Here is a 21973-nt window from a genome sequence, read left to right as displayed (position 1 = left end):
TCATATGTTCTGGAGCCGCCATGTTTCCCGAGCCAGACACTACTCTCCTTGTTGTCCCACTGGACGAGGAGCTGCCTTCTCGTTGCACCTTTTGTCTCCTGGCCTCGGCACTTTTCACGACCCTCAGGTCTTTCTTACTGATAACGCAATCCTTAGCCCATCCTTTATCTCGCGTTCGTTATAACCCCCTGCGAGACGCCCTCGGGACGACGCACTTCGATTTACCAGCGTTTTCTTACGCGGTTTCTACGGAACCCGTTTTTGTGTTGACTACGTGAATTCTGCACCAGGGACGTAGATATTACGGGACCCTGAAATTCAGAGTTACTACGCTAGCTTTTCGAATTACATGTATAGGATGATTTTTAAATTAGGTAATACGGTTATGTCGTTGTAGACATTTCAAGGTACTCTAAATACAACGTTATAACTATCAAAAGCCTTGATCTGTGTAGAAACTAATATCTGAATGTATTCCTGGTGAAATTTAAAGTGCAAGTGTACTCATCTTCTCTCTACGCTACTGAGCAAGCAGCACAGCGTCAGTACAGTGGCGCCATCTTGCTAAAAATACCTATAATCTCTGTTATACTGTAGATGGCACCAAACATTTTCAAGTCCCTGTGGCGCAGAGGATAGCGCGTTGGACTTCTAATCCAAAGGTCGTGGGTTCGATCCCCACCAGGGATGTCAAAAGAGCATTAGCTATTATTTTTGTCTTATATTTCTATTAAATATATATATAATAACCTACATTTCTTTATAATTTTATTCCTAAAACAAAGATATCAGTAACTAAAGTATTCACTGAGCAATACACTTCCCCGCTTATCATCGATTTCCTTCTCAAATGCCCGCGCACTCGCGATGCAATGGCTAAAGTACTGATACATATTTCCATAAAGATGTACACGATAATCATACAATATATGAATCTGATCCACGTATTGATGATATCTATAAATGATTCTTTGCTCGCAATAAAAAAATGATTCACTTTATAACGCGGTACCATATGATCAGTCGTATCGCAGTATATGACGAAGTATTTTTTCGTGAGACCAGAGATACGTTAAGCTAATTGTAAATTTACACTGAGATAGCGTCCTTTTATTTTCGTCATATAACCACCTAAAATCTATTATTGGAATTAATCATACGACTATTCGATATTATTCACTTTTTCGAAAATGTTCTATCTGTTGTTAATGGACAACACGTATCAGTGGCATGTACATGCCTTAGCAAAACATAGGAATAGTCTTCCCAGGAAACAATAGACGATATCGCTGCGCAACATTGAAAAACATTCCAACGATCCATTGCCATAATATTGAGCTCAGTGTATCCGCCTTACCCTTTCCGAAGACGCTGACTTCCCGTTCGTTAATACACTTAACATTATCAGTCACATATTTAACGATTATTATCTCATTCTCAATCTCAAGCGCGCCTAATCGATCTTTAATTGTACTCGATATGTTCGTACATTGAAATCCACTGCCTCTTATATCTACCTGAGAAGTGGATGAAACGATTTTCAACACAACAGATTCAAATCTTTTTATTACATTGGTATTGCAGATACGTGAAATTTACTTGATGAACTACAAAGTATTGTTCAGTAACCAAATACCATAGCCATGATACTTTTTATTCGACATTCACAAGTTTTCTTTCAGGCGTTTCATCGATCTGCCCAAGAAGTTTATATTCTGGGACATTCCCAAACGTTAGAACGCCATTCCCTCAGGATATGAAATCTAACGCTTGCCAGAAATCCTTGTTTAAAGTCAACCTGGTACTCGTATACTTGTAGCTTTTTCTTACGAGCGTCCCACGCTCTTAAACCCTCGTTTTCATGTAAATCCTCCGAGACCACGTTCGTCCTTGCATTCAGGATAGCGGTTCAGGGCACCTTGGGACTACTAAACGGAATGAAATTGAGAATGAAATTATTAACCTTCTGTAGTGGGCGTTTTATAGCGGATTTACTTGCATGTTAAAATATAGCAGTCTGCAAGGTAAGACATTTCCACCTGTGACCAGACACACCGGGGTCTTCGACCTGGCTGACTCATCTGCAAGCCACCCTCACTCAGTGACTCCTCATTTCCATCTGAACATGTGAGACATTCTGCAGGTTCCATTGGCGCATTCCTCATTGGCAGATATGTAATTTTTATGTTGTAAAAACATCTGAAGCAAGAGTATGTTTTTCATTTCAAATGTGCATTAAGGCAATACAAGATTTTTCTGTTTTACCATCTGGACACGTTCCTGACGGGTGCAGCCCGGAAATAAGAAAACCTTTGATTATGATCATCTTTGCGAACCTTCCGAATTCTCCTCACGTAATAATGGCTGCTCAGCAATGGCGCGTAACTATTTTCGGCTGGGAAATGACGATAGATGTTGTCCTAAGAGAGCTCATGACTAGTTGATACAGCCATATTAAATGTTTCCATATGCTCCATATGCTTATATGCTGTCTACTCTTGTCTTGTTAGATGAAAAGATGAAGAATTCATGGTGTCTCGTCCAACTGTATGGATTCTACGTATAAGAAATGAATATAAGTGTAATGAAATAATAGTCTGCTGTTTTATATTTTAATTTACCGTATGCGGGCTCTATCAAGAAGCCTCGTGCTGCACTGGGAGAAAAGTATCTTTTTGTCTGGACTGTGAGAACTATACACTACCATGCGATTGTCAGAATAGTCTCTACTGTATAGGCAGCAGAGATACGGTCTGAAGCTTTATTTTGACAATAGGAATGTCCAGTGTGTTCTACGTGTAGATGGCTATCAGCCCAATTATTTTCAGCATCCGTTTCCTCAAAAGCCATCTTGGATCTCTTGAGTCTGGACGGATACTTCTTGTCATTAAAAGAGACTGTAAAGTTTGCTCCACGTGGCCGACCATTGTGTTACATATTTATTGGAGAATACGGCGTAACGTTTCCGGATTTCTTGTAAAGGACAACGTCAATCATTTTATCAATTCATATCATTACCCCAGTAAGTCTCATGGCTTGGGCACGTTGCAGAAATGGAATAATCTCTCTTCAATTAAAATGTGTGAGGTAAAAGGTATAATTATATTGATCATCATCATCATCATCGTCGATGATATACCTCCCACTCGTATCATCGCCAATTAAATACAAATCAATAACCCGTGTGAGATTTTATCTGGCAATGATCCTAGTTTTATTCAAGGATGCTGAATTTTTGTACCAGCATGCATGATACCTGGACTCGGCATTTACGTCATAACCTTTGGGATAATCACTGTCATTACGAGCAGAGGATGCGGAATAAGAAATACGATCATAACCACGTGGTGGATCCTCCTCTTCGTCCGAGCTACAAAAAAGAACGAGATAAAAATAAAAATAATCAATTCAGGAAACACTGAGCAATGTTAATCACTTGAAAACTCTTAAGTTTACTCAGGATCTTCTGAATAACGCTGATACGAATCCCAGGGGATCACACGTAAGATTTATCAGGCGATATCCTAAGATTCTGGACTAAGCATTCTCGAATGTGATACGTCCTTAAGGCGAGGTAGATTTTTCTGGTTTTTACGTTCATGACGACCAAGTCGTCCTTCTAATTGCAAAAATAATTCTCCTTGTTCCTTGGCGTCTACCCAGAAGACATTCCTGTAAAAGATAATTTTTGTTTAACTATAGAACTACTCAAACTTCTATATAAAAGTTTTGTATGCAATCCTTATAAATATCTGAATTTTTCATTAAAATATGCTTAATAATTAGCTGCTTCTTAAAGTGATAACGATTCCATGTTTTCTTTCGGTGTATCAATGTTTTGACAATTTCTTGTTTTTCTGTCACTTGTAACTTTAGATGATTTGTGCCAAATCGTCAGATACAGATTAATGGTGATAAGAGTCTAAAATAAAATCCCCGTGGGTGATAAAATTAATTGATAAAGTTCGAAGCACCCGTGAAGTTTTTGGCGTAGGCGTACCAGAAGGGTTTCAAATTCAGGGGAAAAAAAAATTTAAACGAAAATTTATTTTTCTCTATGAACGTAAGGTGAAAGTTTCAGTTTTCGAATCTTGACGGTTTTTTCGGTGAGTCAAAAGTTCTTAACGAAATGAACGACGGGTGTCGCTAAAATGAAAGTAATAAATTAGAAAGAACTTTTAAGGAAAAATCTGAACTTTTTACCCCATAGAGAATAGGTTATCAACTTTTGTAATCTCGAATGATTTGCAACCTCTATTAATTGAGAAAGCTTCGTGCCAGTTCGTTCGTTTTCGGGAGTTGTCTCGATTCTTCCTAGTTGGCCCTGAGCGTTGATGACGTCATGGTCCAATTTTATTATATCACCTATTCCGTAAGCATTCAAACAACAATTTATTCCGAGAAAAATATCTCTAACGATAGTAGAAGTGATTATAAGTAGCGTTTTATCCGCGCCAACCGGTAATGTTTCGGTGGGAATACATTTATTTGTAGAGAAGAAAAAGGAAAGTGATGGCTATACCAGCGAGAGAAGAAAGGGATGAAACTCTATTTATTTTTTACCAAGAAGTGTCTCACTTTAACCACTCGGTATAGAGACGCTAGTAAGCATCTTTTTTCTTAAGTCGGCCTCTTTTTACGCGTTACGAAAATATACGTGGGCCCTGCAACGCTGTGAAATAGACGCAACTATAATTAGATGTAGTTCTCTTTACGACTTTTGAAATCCGCGCGGAATCATCAAAGCCCAATAATGGCGTACCTTTTGTCTCCCTCTTAGCGAGCATTATTATTATTGTATTACCAAGAGGGCGGGTCTACTGGTTGTTTTACTCTTTTTATGTGGTTACATAGGGTCTCTGAACCCTGATATATTTTCCAAGAAGAGTCAAGCAACCTCTACATCTTCCTTTGTCGTATTCACACTCACAGCGTGCACTCTCTCTTTGCCAATTTTTTCGTCACTCTCTCCCTCCGTAAAGAGAAAAATTTATTTGCAGCCTGCAAAGAAAAAAAACTTGTATACGAATGAAAACAAAAGCCGTGGCCACGTTACCTAGCAAAAGTCAAACGGATTTGTTCATATCTCTCAGCACGTACAGTCACGTCCATTAGACGGTAAACAGATATCTGTCAAAAATTGGATAAAGTACGAAAAGTACAGTAAGCCATAAAAATTTGTATCAGTATTCGTATTGTTGAAGATATTAAAGAAAAAAATGTCTGCATAACGTCAGTAGTGGTGATTGATATGAATTTTAATCAATTTTGGCCGTTGCAACTGTAAACACATTCGTACATGACCATAGGCACGGTAAAACTTTTAAACTCACCTCACGCTTCGGATAGTGCACGTATTTTTTCCTTAGGTAAATTATTAATAGAAAACTGGAGAAAGGACTTTTACTTTTGTACTCCTTTTATTTGTCACTTTTACATCAGCTTGTGTAATCCACGTCCAACACTTTCTGTAAATCAATTTGCCAATCTTTTAATGAGAGTCGTTGTGCTACATCCTGGATTCTTTCTTTCTTAGGAGTCTTAGTTGCGAGATATATTAGGTCACTTAGGTTCGTGTCTGGTTTGGACATAGTCCAATACGTCATTATTTCTTTGAGGACTGTTCAGGCCTCGAAACCTCCCAGACTGCCTGGCGACTTACTCTCGTCGCCTTACGGCTTATAGGTTCACTTCGTCACACTCCTAACCTCAAACTTTGTTTTTTTGTAAAGGAATGCATGGTTCCTTCGAGGTTATACGTAGAATTGACTTGCCGTCTGACCCGTTCGAGAATTATTTAAATGTAACTGTCAGCACCGGTGTTCATCAGCATGGAAAAGCCTCAGGGAAAGTATGGCTGCCGATTATACGAAGCATCTAACAGGTTTAGCACGGTATGTCTTATTTACGTATCTACATCAGCTGACTGGTAGTAACACTTCGAATAAATATATATAAGGCTATTCGAGGTTTACATACTCAGGCATTGGACAAGTGACAGGAGTCGTGATGTAACGCCTGTCAAATAGGCATCATTGACAGTTAGGTCATGGACGTCATTTGCTATTCGGTTTAGACTTGAGAGACAGTCTTGATTTTTAATTAACACTGTTGAAATATATTTTTTTCTGTTGAGTGTTCAGATTAAAATTATACATTAGCACAGTATTTCGTGGTATAACAAATTCCCGCTTACGTTTCCAGGAATATGGTTGCAGACACTGTCACCTCAGGAGACCTGTCACGGAAATATGGAATATACGAACTGAGAAAGAGATCACTTCAGTCGTTTAGTAAGAATTTACAGATTTTTCTATCGTTCGTTCTTAGAAATATATATTGGCGGGCTGCCATCAGTTGACATTTTGCCGGGAAATTCTGGCTGTCCACGTAGCGACACGTTGGAAGACTCAAGCAGAGATATAGTTCGTGTTTATGTCACTTTGTAGACTACAGCGCCACCGTAGCGCATCATGGAATAACACTATGAGAGAGATTTGAATTCCGTCCTTGATAGTTACGAAGATTTTCCTTGATCGTTAAGGTGGAAAACAATTTCGATGACTCAAGCACATTTTTTTTGCGATTGATAACAACGTTGAAATTAATAGAATTTTTATTCAGAGAAAATAATGTTATCGCTATATTCTTATACTATCATATCCCGCTTCTTGTCTCTGACCCAATCCCCATTATACTCAGTAAACATGATAAACTAGTTGCGTCAATGGAAGGTTATCGAACCGAACCCCTCTAGTGGTTTACGTCTAATAAAATGGAACAATAAAAATATTTCTTAATCCTTATACATTTACTCAGGTCAAGATCATAGATTCTTACATTTCACGGGTGGTTGACGTTATCACTACAAAAAAAAAAGAAGCTGAAATATCGATAAATTATCATACATATGGGGTCTGGGATTAAAATTAAAAAATATTAAAATAAAATGACAATCCAGGTCGTAATTAAAATATTCATCAGCCATCACCTGCGAGTTAAAATAATACATCGTAATGAGAACTAAACAAATTGAGTATTAGTAAAAAAAAAACTTTTATCAGACATCAAAATAGCAATAATTTCTGAATAGAATGTTATCAGTACATTACAGTTTCATCCATTTATAATTTTTGCTTATCCTTTTATTTATAAACGCGCAATCTCTCTTTTCTATCAGACTGTCGCACGTGTACCAAAGTGCAAATTTACAAGACACTTTAGAACTTCATAAAACAAAACGTCGCCTTTTTATCAGCCGTCTCTCAGTTTGCATAATGATTGCACAAGGGGGTCGACGTAGTCGAGTCGATTAGGCGCCGTAGTAAATTTATTCGATATCAAGCACCAGGAATTTATTAGGGGCGGCAGCGTCGACGGGAGTCTGAACAATAATTAGATCTAATGTCATACGCAGCTCCTAGAAATTCCATACGCCAAGATGAAAAATTTCCGTCGTCACGCAAAACTCTTAGCTATCATGACCTATCAATAAGTTACAATTATCCCTTCCCTAAAAATATCCCACCCGTGCAATAAGTCACACAGTCAAATCGAGCCTCCACATTTGCATAAACTTCCGACTGTGCTCTATGCTAATTTCTCTTCCTAACGAAACACGACAGGAGGTCTCGGTGACGCTTATATGACAGAATTAACATATAACGACCTCAGCCTTCAATTCTATCGCAGCACATGGAAACTAAGACCTCGTTCACACGGTCGCATTGCCGTATCAAGATATCAGAATCCTTACAAAGGTTCTACGCCATAAAAAGGGTTGCCAAGATGGCGGATAAGAAGAAAAGTTAACAAAGAAAATACATACAGTATCGCATTACAGCGTATAAAAATCCCTTACAACCCGCTACACTTCCTGGCTAGTCAGAAGCGTCTGTGAAAGAAGTCAAAGTTAAATATTACTTAAGGGCGTCAATTAATAATTTCTCTTCACAGTCCCGTGACCTTCCAGGGCACGTGTTTCCTCCCGGGCAAAACAGTGTACCAAAAAAAAAGAGACATTCCAACGAGGCCACGCTACCCCAATAATTCCTATCGTGACGTAGAGTCGTCACGTTACCAATCCAACGTGTGTATAGGTTTTAATTCACGGCACGTGTACTTCTGATTAATCGGACTTGGGTTCATTCATTATTAATGATCCCTTTTGGGCCGCTTTCGAGAACTTTCGAGGACCCTCGTCAATGCACAGTAGGCACGTGCATACTGGTTCGCAACGTGTAACATGGGACAGCTTAGTCTTCAAGAGGAACGTACGTAGTTACGCTGTAATTGAAGATTCGCAGCTATTCTCAAGAACATGGAAATCCTTCTTTATGCAAGATATGAATTTTCTATTAGGTCACCTGCCAAAATGGAGTCAGAAGGATTATTTAAGGACTGATTTGGAGAATCGTGCCAATCCGTGTTACGCAATCGCAATATATACATATACACAGTATGTAAATAATTTAATACGGAAAATTCTAAGTATGTAATGAAGACCTGTTCATTGACAATTAAATTTCATAAACTTTCCTACCTATCAAAGTAATAGTGTTTGCTTGTACGTTTCTTTAGGTGGTTCATATATATTGCTAGAGCACGTGCTACCCAGTATGAGTCACGCTCGAAGTTTCGTGTGCTTTTACAAGCATAGAGTTTAGTAAAAGCAAAAACCTGAACTCCTCAGAGGCGTCTCGCTATTGCGCGGATCTTCGTCATGGAGGTATATGAGTCACGGTAAAGTCTCTTCCGAATTCTTGGTAAACACGAGAATCTCATGATCGGATATCGAATACGACTTGTCGAAGAAGGAACAAAAATACGAGTATGGCAAATCCATAATCTGTGATTCAGACAGGTCAAGCGATCTTTTCCTGGTTGATAATGATTTTTGCAACTGGTGACCAGTGGCGTACGTGATGTAGATCAGAAACGACCGGACAAAATTTATTTTTGATTTACATGCGCGTGAGCGGTCTCACGTAAATTTTATAAATCGACAGCGTGTAAACAGCCGTATGTATAATAGCCACGTGTAACGAACGCATATTCATAAGAATTCTGTATAGCGTGATCAGTATGGTGTGACTTGTCACAGGTCACTCTCGTAGCACGCAATGTAAGCCAAAATCGCAATTGGTCATTCGGATTCGTCATTGACTAAAATTCTTAGGTCATCTTTGAAATCGATTACTATATGTCAGTTCAGCGCAATCTAATCGATACTGCTTTCCTGGAGTTATCTTTTTCCATTTCTAGCTCTCTGCCAATATATATATTTTTCTATTGAGAAATTCACGGGTGCACGCGCTCGTCATAAAACTGCACGTGCACCAGAAATGACGCAATTGCGGAATTGCCTTAGCGACACTCGGCAGGCGCACAATAATCTCGTTCCAGTTCCATGGCTCTGACTAATTTCGCATTTCCAGTAGCGTCACGATGCTTAATAAACAAGGACCTTCCGAGAAGCTTTTGATAAAATTCTAAGAATTTTTTTTGTAAATTCTTATATATATTTACATGTAACTTCTGTATATTTTATCATTTCACGTCATATGGCCTGTCTTTTTCTATGTATAGATACATCCCTGCGCAAATTTATCCAATAGGTATAACTAAGTCTGGCTTACGTAACTTCCGGAAAGCCAAGCCACCTCACGACCGCGACTCTTCGTATACACTGTTAGTCTGCGATGATATAAGGTGAAAAGGAAAAGGATCTATACCAGCAAGAAATTCAACCAATGGAAATACAAACGAGTTTTACTCTCATCATGATCATCACGTCGCGTCGTCCCACGACGCTAACACGTGGTTGAAATTGTTATTCCAGTCTCATCTAAGAGACCGTATACCAACGAAAGGACAGTCATATTTCGTGCAGGTTAAATACTCGTGTTTTTATTACTGGGACACGTGAAATAACTTGTGTCAACATCTGAGACAGATCGTAATTGACTATAGATATAATAACTGTTTGAACCATTTGTTTTTGTTTATGCAATTAAAATTTTAGTAAATCGTATTATTCGATTGTAGCTTGTACAAGAGTTAGACTAGATGTTGTTTGGACTTTATTTAAAGTATCAGCGACAGGAAATGTTCCATTATCGAGAGACTCGCTCGTCTATCTGCAAAGGAACCACGAACAAGCGTGGCTGATTAATGTCCGGCCGTGTTAAAATAAACATGCCGTTAAACGGACTCAAGGGAATAGACGAGTATCTATAGGACGGGGCCGTTTTGAAACGCGGCACGTCCCTGGCACGGATACATTTTCAGCACTGTTCTCTCTTATGGACGCTACTGGTATAGAGTACGGAGCATTTCTCTAAGAGATTCTGAATAACAATGATGGGAATGATGATCGAGCATTAAGTTAAAAATTGAATCACTGTAATAAAGTGATACAAGACATTTACTTTTGATCAGAGCATCGTTAAAGAGTTTCTCGTGCAATTCCAGTACAATTGATAAAAAAATTATTAAAGAGGTCAGAGATATACGCGAGAAAGAATGAACGTCGAAAAATAGACGGGCAATGAGAAATAATCAGGGAAATTGAATTTGCTTTGTCTGTCAGTTATTTTTCCAGGCTCTCAGCTTCTCTGGACGAACTGCTGTCAATAAAGGCGCTATCAATCCTCTGGTAAATATTTGTGCGAGACGCGCTGATTGTGCGTCTACCGTCACCCGTTGATCTTCTCGCTCTTGCTGTTTTTTTTAAATTGGTATTTTGTCAGGATTATACATAACATTCGTGACGGACTATTTTATTCGTTTATTGTATTATCTTGTATGATACGACAATTCTTTCTTTTTTTAGCAACGACAATCATTCAAACTGCTAATCAACAGATGATAATATTGGGTGCCTTGATACGTGCCGGGTCGCAAACAATTTTATAACAATTTTCGTTTTCTTTTTACTATAGGTTATCTACGTATGTATATATCGGTATAAACGTATTTATGTGTACGTAGGACAGTGCTGTTATTAGTGTATGAAAAGATATGATCAATAAGATACTATTTTCTTATCGATCCTCAGACCAGTCTGGAGGCATTCTGAAATTGATACTGCAGCCCACTAACCGCCGATTGTGGAGCCGCCTGTATATCTTACGCTTTTGAGCACTCAGACGTACCACAGAAATTCTTTATTTTGTGATCTTACATGCAAGGAGTGCATTCCTATCTGTGATATCTAGGGAAGGATTGGGACTTTCTTGTTCTTTGATCTTGCGCGATTGTTATGACTGTTTTAGATATTTTTGTGTGGCTGCCAAGTCTATATTTATTACGTATCTTTTCCCAGCAGTTATAAATTCAAGTTTTTCGGAAATCCTGATGATTTCTTTTCGGGATAAACGATTTAAAGTGTAATTGGTTTACACGATTAGGCATAAATGTTTACGTGTATGAAAAAGAAGGTAGAGTTAAGCGTCGCTCGATATATTTAGTTGGATCATGTTAGGTTAGGTTATGTCTTTGTTTTCATACTCTAAAATTGTAAGAGGCACGAGTCTGATCCAGCTGATTTTCAGTGACTCCAAAGAAAAGATATATCGTACTAGAGTAATCAATGTACCGTGAAGCAAATTAATTCAAATTACTTCTTTCATTACGAGGAAGATTTCTAAGAACATTTACGTCAGAGTTATTCGATTACGTTTCTTAGCGGCATAGAATGTCGACCAGTTATTTTTTATGGTTAATTAATCAATTACGGATTTGCGTAACGTCACAGAAGTAATTTCTCGTGTTACGCTTCTTTAATCGATTTGAATTACTGCTTAACTTATTTTTTTTAAATCGGTACCGTACAATTCATTTGAAGTCAAAAAAGTAAAACTCTAAATCAAGATGTCTGGCTCAGTGGATAGCGTGCCGGACTCGTAGATCAGGCTTTCAAATCCAAAGGTCGCCGGTTCGAATCCCGCTAGAGTCTTGATCATTTGTTACCTTACCAACCTTTGATTTTCGAATCTTGTAAAACGAATCAAAAATAGTCCTAGTGTTACCTGTGGGCTCGCCCACGTGGCTCTCGGGTGTCAAGATGGACTGACATCATAGCCAAACCTCCAAAGCCAATATGCCAAACCTGTTTAACAATGGTTGGGATATTGGATAGGTTGGCAACAACTTTTTTCTCTCTCTCTTATTTCATCTTAAAGTATCTCCAAAAGAACGACTTGTATCTATCCGTTGACTGCTGGTGCGTGCAATCAACGATCACTTTAGGAACGTCATGGCTCTTGGAGTTTTATTGGTACGGTGGGTGGCCGCTCCGACGCTATTGCACTCGCCTCTCTTTAGCCTCGTTCCAGAAATAGTCGACAGAACTGAAACCTAGATTGGAAAGTGAGGAAGCGTAGACGAAGATCTTCTTGCCTTGCCTTCTCTTATATCTCTGTATACATATATATATACGAACACTGGAGAATATTCTTCGACTATATATGTATATATAATATTCGTACAATATAATATAAAACATAATAGCAATTCTACTATAGTTTTGCATTGTAGCATAGAACAGCAATATGACTATATACACATAGTAATTTGCAGTAATAACAGTATCACGATATGTGTACAGTAATACTCAGATAATATAAACACCTACTGACGTAAGTAAGCCAGTGAAACAGATGACACTGTTGAGAATTCAATAAGTTTTTCTGTTAATCTTAACATTACCGTTATCGTCAACAATGACTTCACGTGGTTCTTGCACACGTTGTCTAACAAAACATAAGGAACACTAATCATACGTAGAGTATCTGGTACATGTATCACAGGTACAAGCGAAAAAGGTAGATTCGAACCGCGTGACAATCTACATGCCTGTTTTGTACAGTTTCTCTGGATGTAAGTTAATACTCGACATGGCGGTGTACTTGTATTAACGAGTACCAGGACGGTAACTTAATATTTTATACGAAAGTATCAGACGCGATGACGTCATTCGGACCATCCAGGTACCTGGAGTGAAAGTACGTAACCATAGCAAAAGCATTGAAACCAGTACTAGTAACCCGGACCATATGGTTTCTATGTGCAGATTTTAACATGCCGCGAATCGTGCATCAACAAGTAAAATGTGAGGGACTCTTTTATATTGAGCGTCATAAGCAGATGGCCCCTGGGCTACACATTTTATTTCGTCGTCGACTGCAGTTCCCTATAATTTCTATATGTTCCTGATACCATCATCAGGTCCTGTCCTAGTATGACAACCTGATGGCTTTAGCTGATTATAAACAAGCGTCACTTTCGAAATGATAAATCTTCGTACCTGAAACTGGTTACGTGATGTCGCGTGACCGAAGGACATCTTGGAATCTTCTTCGCGGGATGAAAATTTAACGTATCCGTGCACCGCGCTAATGGCGGTAGTTCGCGAAGTTTCCATCTCTAACAATCTCTGTGTATAATCATCTGTAAAATTGTCTTGTTGGCGGACCTACAATGACACGTATTCGTTAAGCTTTAATCGACGAGTTGCTGTGACGATTCTTGGAACGATTCTCGTATGATTATCCTAGTTAGCCAGCAGCACGTGATTGGAGTTAATTTAATTGAAATTTCATAAATATGACTCATTCCGGAAATCATTAGAATTATATACTCTTTATATTAACTGTAAATCTAGATATTTCGGTAGCGCATACATTTTTTGCCCATAACAAATTTCGTTAATTACTCTTTCGACCAATGGCTTACCTCCTAGTTGTTCCCACTAACGATGCTAGTTCATCGACTAAAATTTTCAAGAAAAATTTCCCACTTTTACACTCCTTCACAATTAACATGACGCATCCACCGTATTATATCTCGATTAACGACAGGCGCACGCAGCCTCATGAATTTAATAGATGGTCCACTCGTCACCGCTTAGATATTTTTGACCAACTCACCAGGACCCTTCCCAGTCTGACAGCTGATCCGCGTTACACTTGTTCAAATACAGCAATAGCCGCCATTACATGTCCAAGCGTAATACTTGAACTACGCATAAAAGGCAATGCTCTCCAAGGGCTAGTATAACAGGTTAGTAGATACAGGACGGCACGGCAAAGAAACGATTCCAAAGGCTTTTTAACCCTATTCAAACTCGTATATTACAGAGATACATATTGGCGCAGTCAACGCAGGCGTCTCGCCGTGGCGCCAGCTTCTACTATATGCATACACTTTATGCTGTACGTAACGTGACTATCTGGCTTTAAAGTACGCGAAAACCCATTGTACAACACCCACAGAGGGACTATTATTTCTTGGTTATCGTCCTCATTGCCAGATATCATACAGCGTATACGCATGTACTCGCAGCCTGTGCACATTTGCTTCAGGCTAGCCAACTGAATAGGTACATCAAATTTTGTCAGGGACATGAAGTGAAGAAAAAGATCCAACGCTTTTCGTTATGATTACACAGTACTGTTGTTTCATCGAAAACCTCCTAATCTGTTGTTTAAAACCATCACGGACCAAACCTTAGTAGCTATTTAGACATAGGCTTGAACAATGACTCCAATATGCGAAGTAAGCATGATCGTGGTATAGGAAAGTGCTCATGCCGAACGAGTAACTGTCCTCGTATCCTTCCTATTGAAAAATATTCAATTTTTTCCACTTTTTTTTTTTCTTGACCGTGACCCAAATTTTTGTTTTCATCAAAGTCACGAACAGTACTGTCATCCACAGAAGCGTAGATAATTTGAACTGGGGACGGTCCACGTCAATAACATAGAAAAACTCCATCTTGTCGGATGCTGAAGATGTCATTAATCCTCATTTGCAAATTACTACACTCGTTCAGACTCTTTATGAAGTACTCTAACCATTTTGTTGACACGGTTATGTTACGTGTTATGTTTTAACATGTAGCATCTATAATATATGCATATATACACACGTAGATGGTATCGTCTTCGTTTCGCTTGGTGACTGAAAAGTGAATATATTATTACGGGATATATACATATATATATATATATATATATATATATATATATATATATATACGAGCTTAACACGTTTTTGCATATATTCACTGTGCAGGAGTCAACACACTGTATAATATATGATTTAGTAAAATATTCATATTTATTATTCGAGTAACGAGCAGCTGGCCGTAATGAAGGTTGTAATGAGGGACCTAACCTATGCGTGGCTGTTAACGTAAATTAGTAGGTTTTTCTAAGGTAGATGAACCCTTTGGGACAGTTGAAGATAAATTAAACGGTTTAGCACGGTTAACTACAGCGACCTTCGTGCATTGCAGAACTCATGAACACTGTGTTCACTGTGCGTCCCCTTTCAACGCGCTTTCTAATCGCGAACCGTAATCTATTCTGGCACGAGAGTCGCTCCCCGTAGTACTTGTTTCCGACGGTAGGTGTGTATTCTAACCTTTTGTTGAGTTATTAGTTCAACGTGTATTATAGGCCAGTTGCGGTTGTATATTAAAATCTCGAGCAATGAGCTATAATGGATTACATTGTTGCACGTATAACGGGTATACAACAAAGTCCTTGATGAAACAGAGGCCGATTTCTGGATACCGGAAACGAATCTTTAATTAGGATGTATTATCTAGTCTGATGAAGTTGGAGAACGCGCGGAAAGAAAATTTCTCATTTTTCCGTACAATAGGAATTGGTTGAGAGAAAAAAGTAAAAATCTAAAAAAATATATACTCGCTTCAGTTATATGTTAGGCAATATATTTAGTTTCAGTCACTTAGTTAGGATCGGTAAATATTTATTTTAACCAAAAGAAAATAAATATTTTACTTTTAACGCTCGATGCCTGCGGCTTTGTTTCTATGTAATTACCGATTATCTGTCGCAAGAGCAAAATGACAATGTGTCGATATACCGTCGCGTTACGTTTCACAAAGAGACTGACAAGGCGAATTTGCATGAGAGGCGAAATGCAAAAACAACGTTGAGCATTCATTATTTATCAGCTCTTAGTCACGTTTCGAATCTGTTCAGTTCATTTGCATATGTTTAGTAACGTCGCGCGATTCCTGTCTGCTCGCACGATTCCATATATCATCAATTTTTCATTCCACGCCCGTTTGCGCATGCATGCATACTGTATAACGGGTGATTCGTCGTGGATTTGGAAAATCACCACTGATACTGTGTACCAAGCGATCCTACTCCTATTATTTGATTGCACGTAACGACGAGAACACAGACCACCTGTTTATCACGTGATACCATAGTTGACCCAACAAATATAACGATAAGATATGAATTTCACAAAAAGAAAATTCACTCGACTGCAGACCCATTCAAAAGTACAAAATAATTATTACTAAAATTGACGACACGAACAATTATTTCGATATCCAAATATCGATCGTATACTCGAATCGATTATATCGTCCCTCGATATTTAACTGTAAGAAAGTCTATCAAAGGGAAAGTCTGACGTATTTCACAATAAAAGATCGAGAATTCCATGAAGCCTCCAATAACCTGGCCTTGGCTCTGACCACGAGGGAGGTCGTGCAAAGTAAATTGTCGTCCACCGAGCACGCAATGGCAATGTGACTGCAATGTTGGAAACGTCACATCTGGCACAGAGCAAACTGGCTGTCCTGTCGATTTGCCTTAGCGATTAGTTCTGGATGACACCGGTTATACGTAGCTCGATGCTCAGGAGTCAAGAATCAAGTGAGTTAATCTCTCGCAGGGAGGTAGGAAGATTCTCTTGCGTCAATTACATTTGTCATCGACCAGAATACACGTATATTCAGATAGAGCAATCGTTGTCACGAGAAAGACGGAGGAATCGACGAAAGGAGACAAAAGACCGTCGCAAATAATAGGCACAGACTCTAGACCTGTCAACTGGGTCTGATACGTTATCACTGAACCACGTGTTCATGTCTTCTTCTTAAATCAGCGTTACACCAGCAGAATGTTAATATACCCTGTATACAATATAATATATACCTATTTACTATTTCATAATCTTTCGTTCTTGGAAAGAGACTCTTGAAACAGCCGATAAAAGATTTTAATCGGAGATTTATTTAATCTTCGATACGCATTGTGTATACTATATTTATCGATAGAAAAAAATTAATCTGACAACGTGACATACGTATGGTCATGGAAAGATCTTGAACAGAGGATATTCGAGCATCGATATTGTTCTCGGGTATATGCGCGTAGTAGAGAAAATTTATATTATTGTTTGTTTGCTTTATCTCGGTATTATTCCATTTTAGGATAGACGGGGTAGTGGGGATAGATAAGGTTAAGAAACTGGGTATCGTACATTGATACGATTGTCGGAGATTTCACGATGATGGATTTACTACTTCCTGTGTATCCTCACTGTGTATTCTTGGCACGAGTATTTTACCGTGATGGAAACTTTGCGAAGCAAACGCTCGGCGATTGGTAAGTCGGTCTATTGTAGACGACGTTGTTTTCTCGTAGGTTTGCTCGGGTAATTTTCCGTGCAGTTTAGAAAAGTAGGTGCCGAAAGGTACGGATAAAGAAGTACTGAGTTATGGTGAAAAAAAATGTAATTGTACGACTTCTTTAGAAAATCCCGAGATTTATCGATACCCAATACTTTCTATGGTTACTCAAGTCTTCTACCGGATTACATAATCAACGGCTGTTTTGACTAACCGGTTACGACTCACATAGTATCCGTTGGAAATGTCGAAATTTTTCATGACGCTTGTAATCTCGTAACCGGTCCTTCCGCGTTCGCATGTGATATACGTATGCAAAAAATTTCAACTTTTATAGGAGGTTTCAAAAGAAATAAAACATAACAAGTTTATAATTATAACTTTGTACTCTTAAAAAAGACATATCGTGGCTTCGAATTATTTTATCATTGTGTTTGTCAGTGATAAGATTGCGGTTTTTGTTAGATCAGGATGAATGAAGTTATGAAGATTCGTTATGCAATTACAGTGGGCATGATCGGTCCGATTTAGTGTTTTTGTCACGGAATTAATTATGATGGGATTTTATCGTCAATTTCATGATCGAATCGATCAATTGTAATCGGTGGTATTATATGATATTGGTATCGGATATATTTTCTTGCTTTTTTCTTACAGCCCTGAGATACTCGCATTGATAAACGTTATCTCTGTTAAGATAATCTCTGTTTTGTGATAATAATCATAAGTAATATAATCATGAACGTTATCAAACTGTATTTGATACTACTGATTCAAAAAAAAAAAACAAGTGGCCCTATCTCATGTATGTTCGACATTTGGTATTTCCGTTTTTATACCGATAAAAATGAAAAAGTTACGTATTATGATATGTATTAATATCGGACATTATTTATCGGATAAAAATACACGATTGTTGCGTTATGGAATTCGTCCTAAGTAGAGAATACTTTTTTCATTATTTTTGGGAAAAATTTGTGGAAGCGGAAAACAAGTACTCTTCGTCACGCATAGACATTCTTTCCTTAGATTAGGTGTCAGCCGACATATCCGGTTACGCCGTATACGTACATGGTGGCGAGGATAAGTTGTACAAAAATAAATGTTTCGTCTTAGAACTTAAACTGTTTCACGTAGCGACAGTGCATTGTGGACCCACCCTAAAATATTATGTCGCTTATACACATAATCACGGCACAGGTACTATGCGTAATGCTGATGGTTGGCGCCTGACAGAAAGGGCTGATCGAGAGGGAAACTAATTGGGAAGACAACTAGCTACCCTTGCTAAAAGGGTAGCGCAGAGCCAGGGACGCAATGGTCGGTTACCATAGCAACGAGAGGGGTGCCTCTCGAATACACAGGAGAACAGTGGAGCAAGAGAGTAAGTATAGAGGGTAGACCCCTTCAATGTGTAAATCGCACAGACATCCCCTGCGATTTGGATATATTCAAGATATCAGATTGAACGTCATTCCCCTAGGGGTGTAATAGACGTCCGCAACTTACAAAGAATATTCTCTTTCGTCCGTAATAAAAAAATAAAGAAAGGGAAGAAAAAGCCTCCAAGAAAATTCGAAATTCACCCGTATGATCTATAATAAAAAAAAAACGACGAGGGTTGAAGTGCCGTGGTGATACCGGACGTAGGTGCTTGATATTCTTTTTATAGACCACTTCCGGGACGAAGTAGAGATAGCTGCGCGCGCATAAGGAATTTCCAATAAGCGAACTTCCATTTAATTAAATTATTTGCTACACTTTGAAATTCATGATTTGCCAATATTATTCTAACGTGTTCCGGCAGTTCTACTTTAAGAACTCAGAATTTCATTAATACAAAGCGGAGTATTTGTCCCATGTATTATCGCATCGCTACTGCTTTGATCGTGTTCATGATCATGTACATTTATGGATGAGGACCTATCACTGAGAAGTGACCCTGACGATGCCAATCGATTGAATTGACCTATCGATAACGTATCTGGGCACACGGTCTATCTCATTCCAGATCGCACTGTTGCTCTTCCGTCACGTTCTCATTTCAATATTGAATAATGGCCAGCAACAACGAGCTTCCGTTCTTGATAATAGCTCCGACCAATTAAAAGCCACGTGGTTTGATTAACAGTGACGTCAAACGTGCATTCCGCCATGATGTATTTCGCATATTAGTCATATGCTCCGACGCAAGCAGTTGCGAAAGACCTAGCGGATCTTCCAAATTAGTAGGAACTCGTATCGTAACTCTAATTTTCATCAGACGAGACATACCGGAAGTGCCAATTGTAAATTGATGACTAATTCAGTGATAACGATTTAATGATAACAATAAGACTTTTTCTCCTTAGGAACTAACACTGTACAATGGGTTTTGTTATGCAATGATATTTCCAAAGTATTTGCTGTCGCACTATGGTGAACTCTGCCCCTTTATTTGCTTGGGGTATCATGTATTATGGGTCATAGGTCAACTGCCTAGTAGTAGTTAATAGATTAAGTAGAAAATTTGTTTTTCTAGAGAAGACTGACGTAAGAGTACTACGGTTAGGACCATACCCGTGTGGTTTGCTATTCGTGATGCATGGTTAGAGGTTCATGACGTCAATGGATAAGGTATGTATATACATGCTATCAAAGATGCGGAAGGTAAAACAATCCAGGAAATTAAGATAATGACGTAGATACAAAGTCGTACTAAGTATTGAGCAACCATGAGTTCCCCTGTTATTTATTTTTAGATTGGATATGGTTATAGTATGACTAAACGAATTTTTCACTATTACACAATTCGATGGTTATAACCGGGGATTGCTTGAGATGAAAAAAATTAGGCAGCATAATAAAAAAATAAAAATCAATAATGAATCATCGGAACGGTAAGGTCTTCTCAAGAATGCTGTAACGTCTTCGATGTTATTCACAAGCAATTGGATGGTGAATTCATAGTCAAAGAATTGCAAATAATTTCTACTCCTTTAATCGTTGTGAAGGATCACAAGGAACGTAAGTGTATTCCTATCTTTTTGTGTGCTTATCTTTTCTGACTCACTTTTTCAATTCTACTTCCTCTTATGACGTTTTTCATAAATTTCTTCCTCCTTTTTTTTTATGGCGACGTAAGCAAAACGTGATCGAGCGTAGATCGTCCATTGTGCTGATGGTTGGCCTAATATGGTAATGATGAAAGCTACCTAAGTATTTAGGCTATATGTATCCTATAGGTCCATTAGGCTATGGTGTGAATATAGAGGTACGATGCAATACCGGGTGTCTTAAGAAGATCAGTATTACAGAATAAAGCCTTTCTTTGTAATATTTAGCTTATGGAATCCTGAGAGCGTTGTAGCTAGGTTACTCGAGATTGCTCCCATTTCAACAGGAAACCGATCTCTCTCCGGAAACGAGGTACTGTCATATAGAAGAATTAAAGGAGCACGCGCATGGAACTACGCCATAATGGATTACATGGAAGATTTAATCCCTCGAGGCTTTCTCTCGTTTCCATTAAGTTTCCTTAATCGGTGCCGGTCGCTTCCTTGTTCTCGTTGCGTGAGAAAATCTGGAGTCGAGATCGGTTCAAGGTCAGGGCCGTAGAGCCAGTCCCCCTGGAACTGCCAGCTTCGCATGGATACTTAAAATCGTCTGTGTATAAAAATATATAGAAATTATTCGTACAGTCTTTCCCGCAGAAGTTCCTTTCATTGAAACACGAAACAATTGCATGCCTGCCAAATCATCGTAGACACATTCGACCGAGTTGAAATTTATTTAAGTAATATTGAAAAAGATTATTTTCCTCCGCTTCATCCCGTCTCTCTCTCAATTTTCTTTATGCGATACAAACAGTTCTACGTGCATTTCGCTGAAAACCAGAAAATGACGTAGCAAAATAATCTAAATTTAGAAAATAATCTTGCTTGTTGCCCGAACGTCGAAAACAAACTTTTCAAAAAGTTATAGTCTTGCTGCGAATAGTTTGGCAGGAACGTTAAGAGAAGGCAATTTCAGTTAAAGCTTTCGATACCGATCTTGAGCAGATCGATGACTTCGCAGGGTACGAGAGAATACAAAGGAAAAAGGGAAGTGAAAAAAGATATAGGATAGTACCAAGTAATAGTAAATGGCCCGGGGACTCGTCCTTGCAGCAGTTTACAACGTACTATGCGCCTCCGCACAGGAAATAAGAAGGCCAATGATAGAGAGCTAGAGAAAGAGAGAGAGAGAGGGGGGGGGGGAACGCCGAAGATAAAAAAATTCATTTTAGATTTTTTTTTCTAAACGCCATCGTAAACCACATTGATCCGCCCACGTATCGATCATTCTACTAATGATCCCATACTAATTAATTTGATCATTATCATATGTCAAGAAATCATCATCCTTCGTATACGTCTTGCTACAGAATAAATCAAAAGTCACTTAAAACGAACCGAGCAGATACGAACTATGGACAAGAATCTTTGCTTATCTTCCAAGAGAATAGAACGAGAGAATTCTAAAACGAGG

The 21973-nt window shown here is 38.5% G+C and overlaps 1 protein-coding gene, 3 long non-coding RNA genes, 1 other non-coding gene and 1 pseudogene across 5 annotated transcripts; 2 read left to right on the top strand and 4 right to left on the bottom strand.

The window, feature by feature from the left end:
- Positions 1-5: 5 nt before the first annotated feature.
- Positions 6-2326, bottom strand: LOC107266562 (dipeptidyl peptidase 4-like). The gene is given in 6 exon segments (XM_025083821.1): positions 6-1355; positions 1358-1517; positions 1600-1714; positions 1716-1904; positions 2056-2199; positions 2286-2326. Coding segments are annotated over 6 exon segments (828 nt in total). The 3' UTR covers positions 6-1176.
- On the top strand, positions 618-690 carry Trnar-ucu. Its single transcript has one exon. It is a non-coding gene; the product is annotated as a tRNA-Arg (tRNA).
- LOC107266561 lies at positions 1538-4208 on the bottom strand (annotated as a pseudogene).
- Positions 4209-5154: 946 nt separating this feature from the next.
- On the bottom strand, positions 5155-6429 carry LOC107266967. The gene is made up of 3 exons (XR_003059382.1): positions 6197-6429; positions 5334-6108; positions 5155-5281 (listed from the first exon to the last, which is right to left on the bottom strand). It is a non-coding gene; the product is annotated as an uncharacterized LOC107266967 (long non-coding RNA).
- A 4454-nt stretch (positions 6430-10883) lies between these two features.
- Positions 10884-14993, bottom strand: LOC112494192. The gene is made up of 3 exons (XR_003059388.1): positions 13738-14993; positions 13310-13477; positions 10884-12360 (listed from the first exon to the last, which is right to left on the bottom strand). It is a non-coding gene; the product is annotated as an uncharacterized LOC112494192 (long non-coding RNA).
- Positions 14994-17341: 2348 nt separating this feature from the next.
- LOC112494191 lies at positions 17342-21646 on the top strand. Its single transcript, XR_003059387.1, has 4 exons — positions 17342-17441; positions 18665-18848; positions 19986-20080; positions 20206-21646. It is a non-coding gene; the product is annotated as an uncharacterized LOC112494191 (long non-coding RNA).
- Positions 21647-21973: the final 327 nt, after the last annotated feature.

This window comes from Cephus cinctus, unplaced genomic scaffold, assembly GCF_000341935.2.
Source record: "Cephus cinctus unplaced genomic scaffold, Ccin1 Ccin1_scaffold0330, whole genome shotgun sequence".
NCBI lineage: Eukaryota > Metazoa > Arthropoda > Insecta > Hymenoptera > Cephidae > Cephus > Cephus cinctus.
This window is presented reverse-complemented; position numbering and strand designations above follow the sequence as displayed.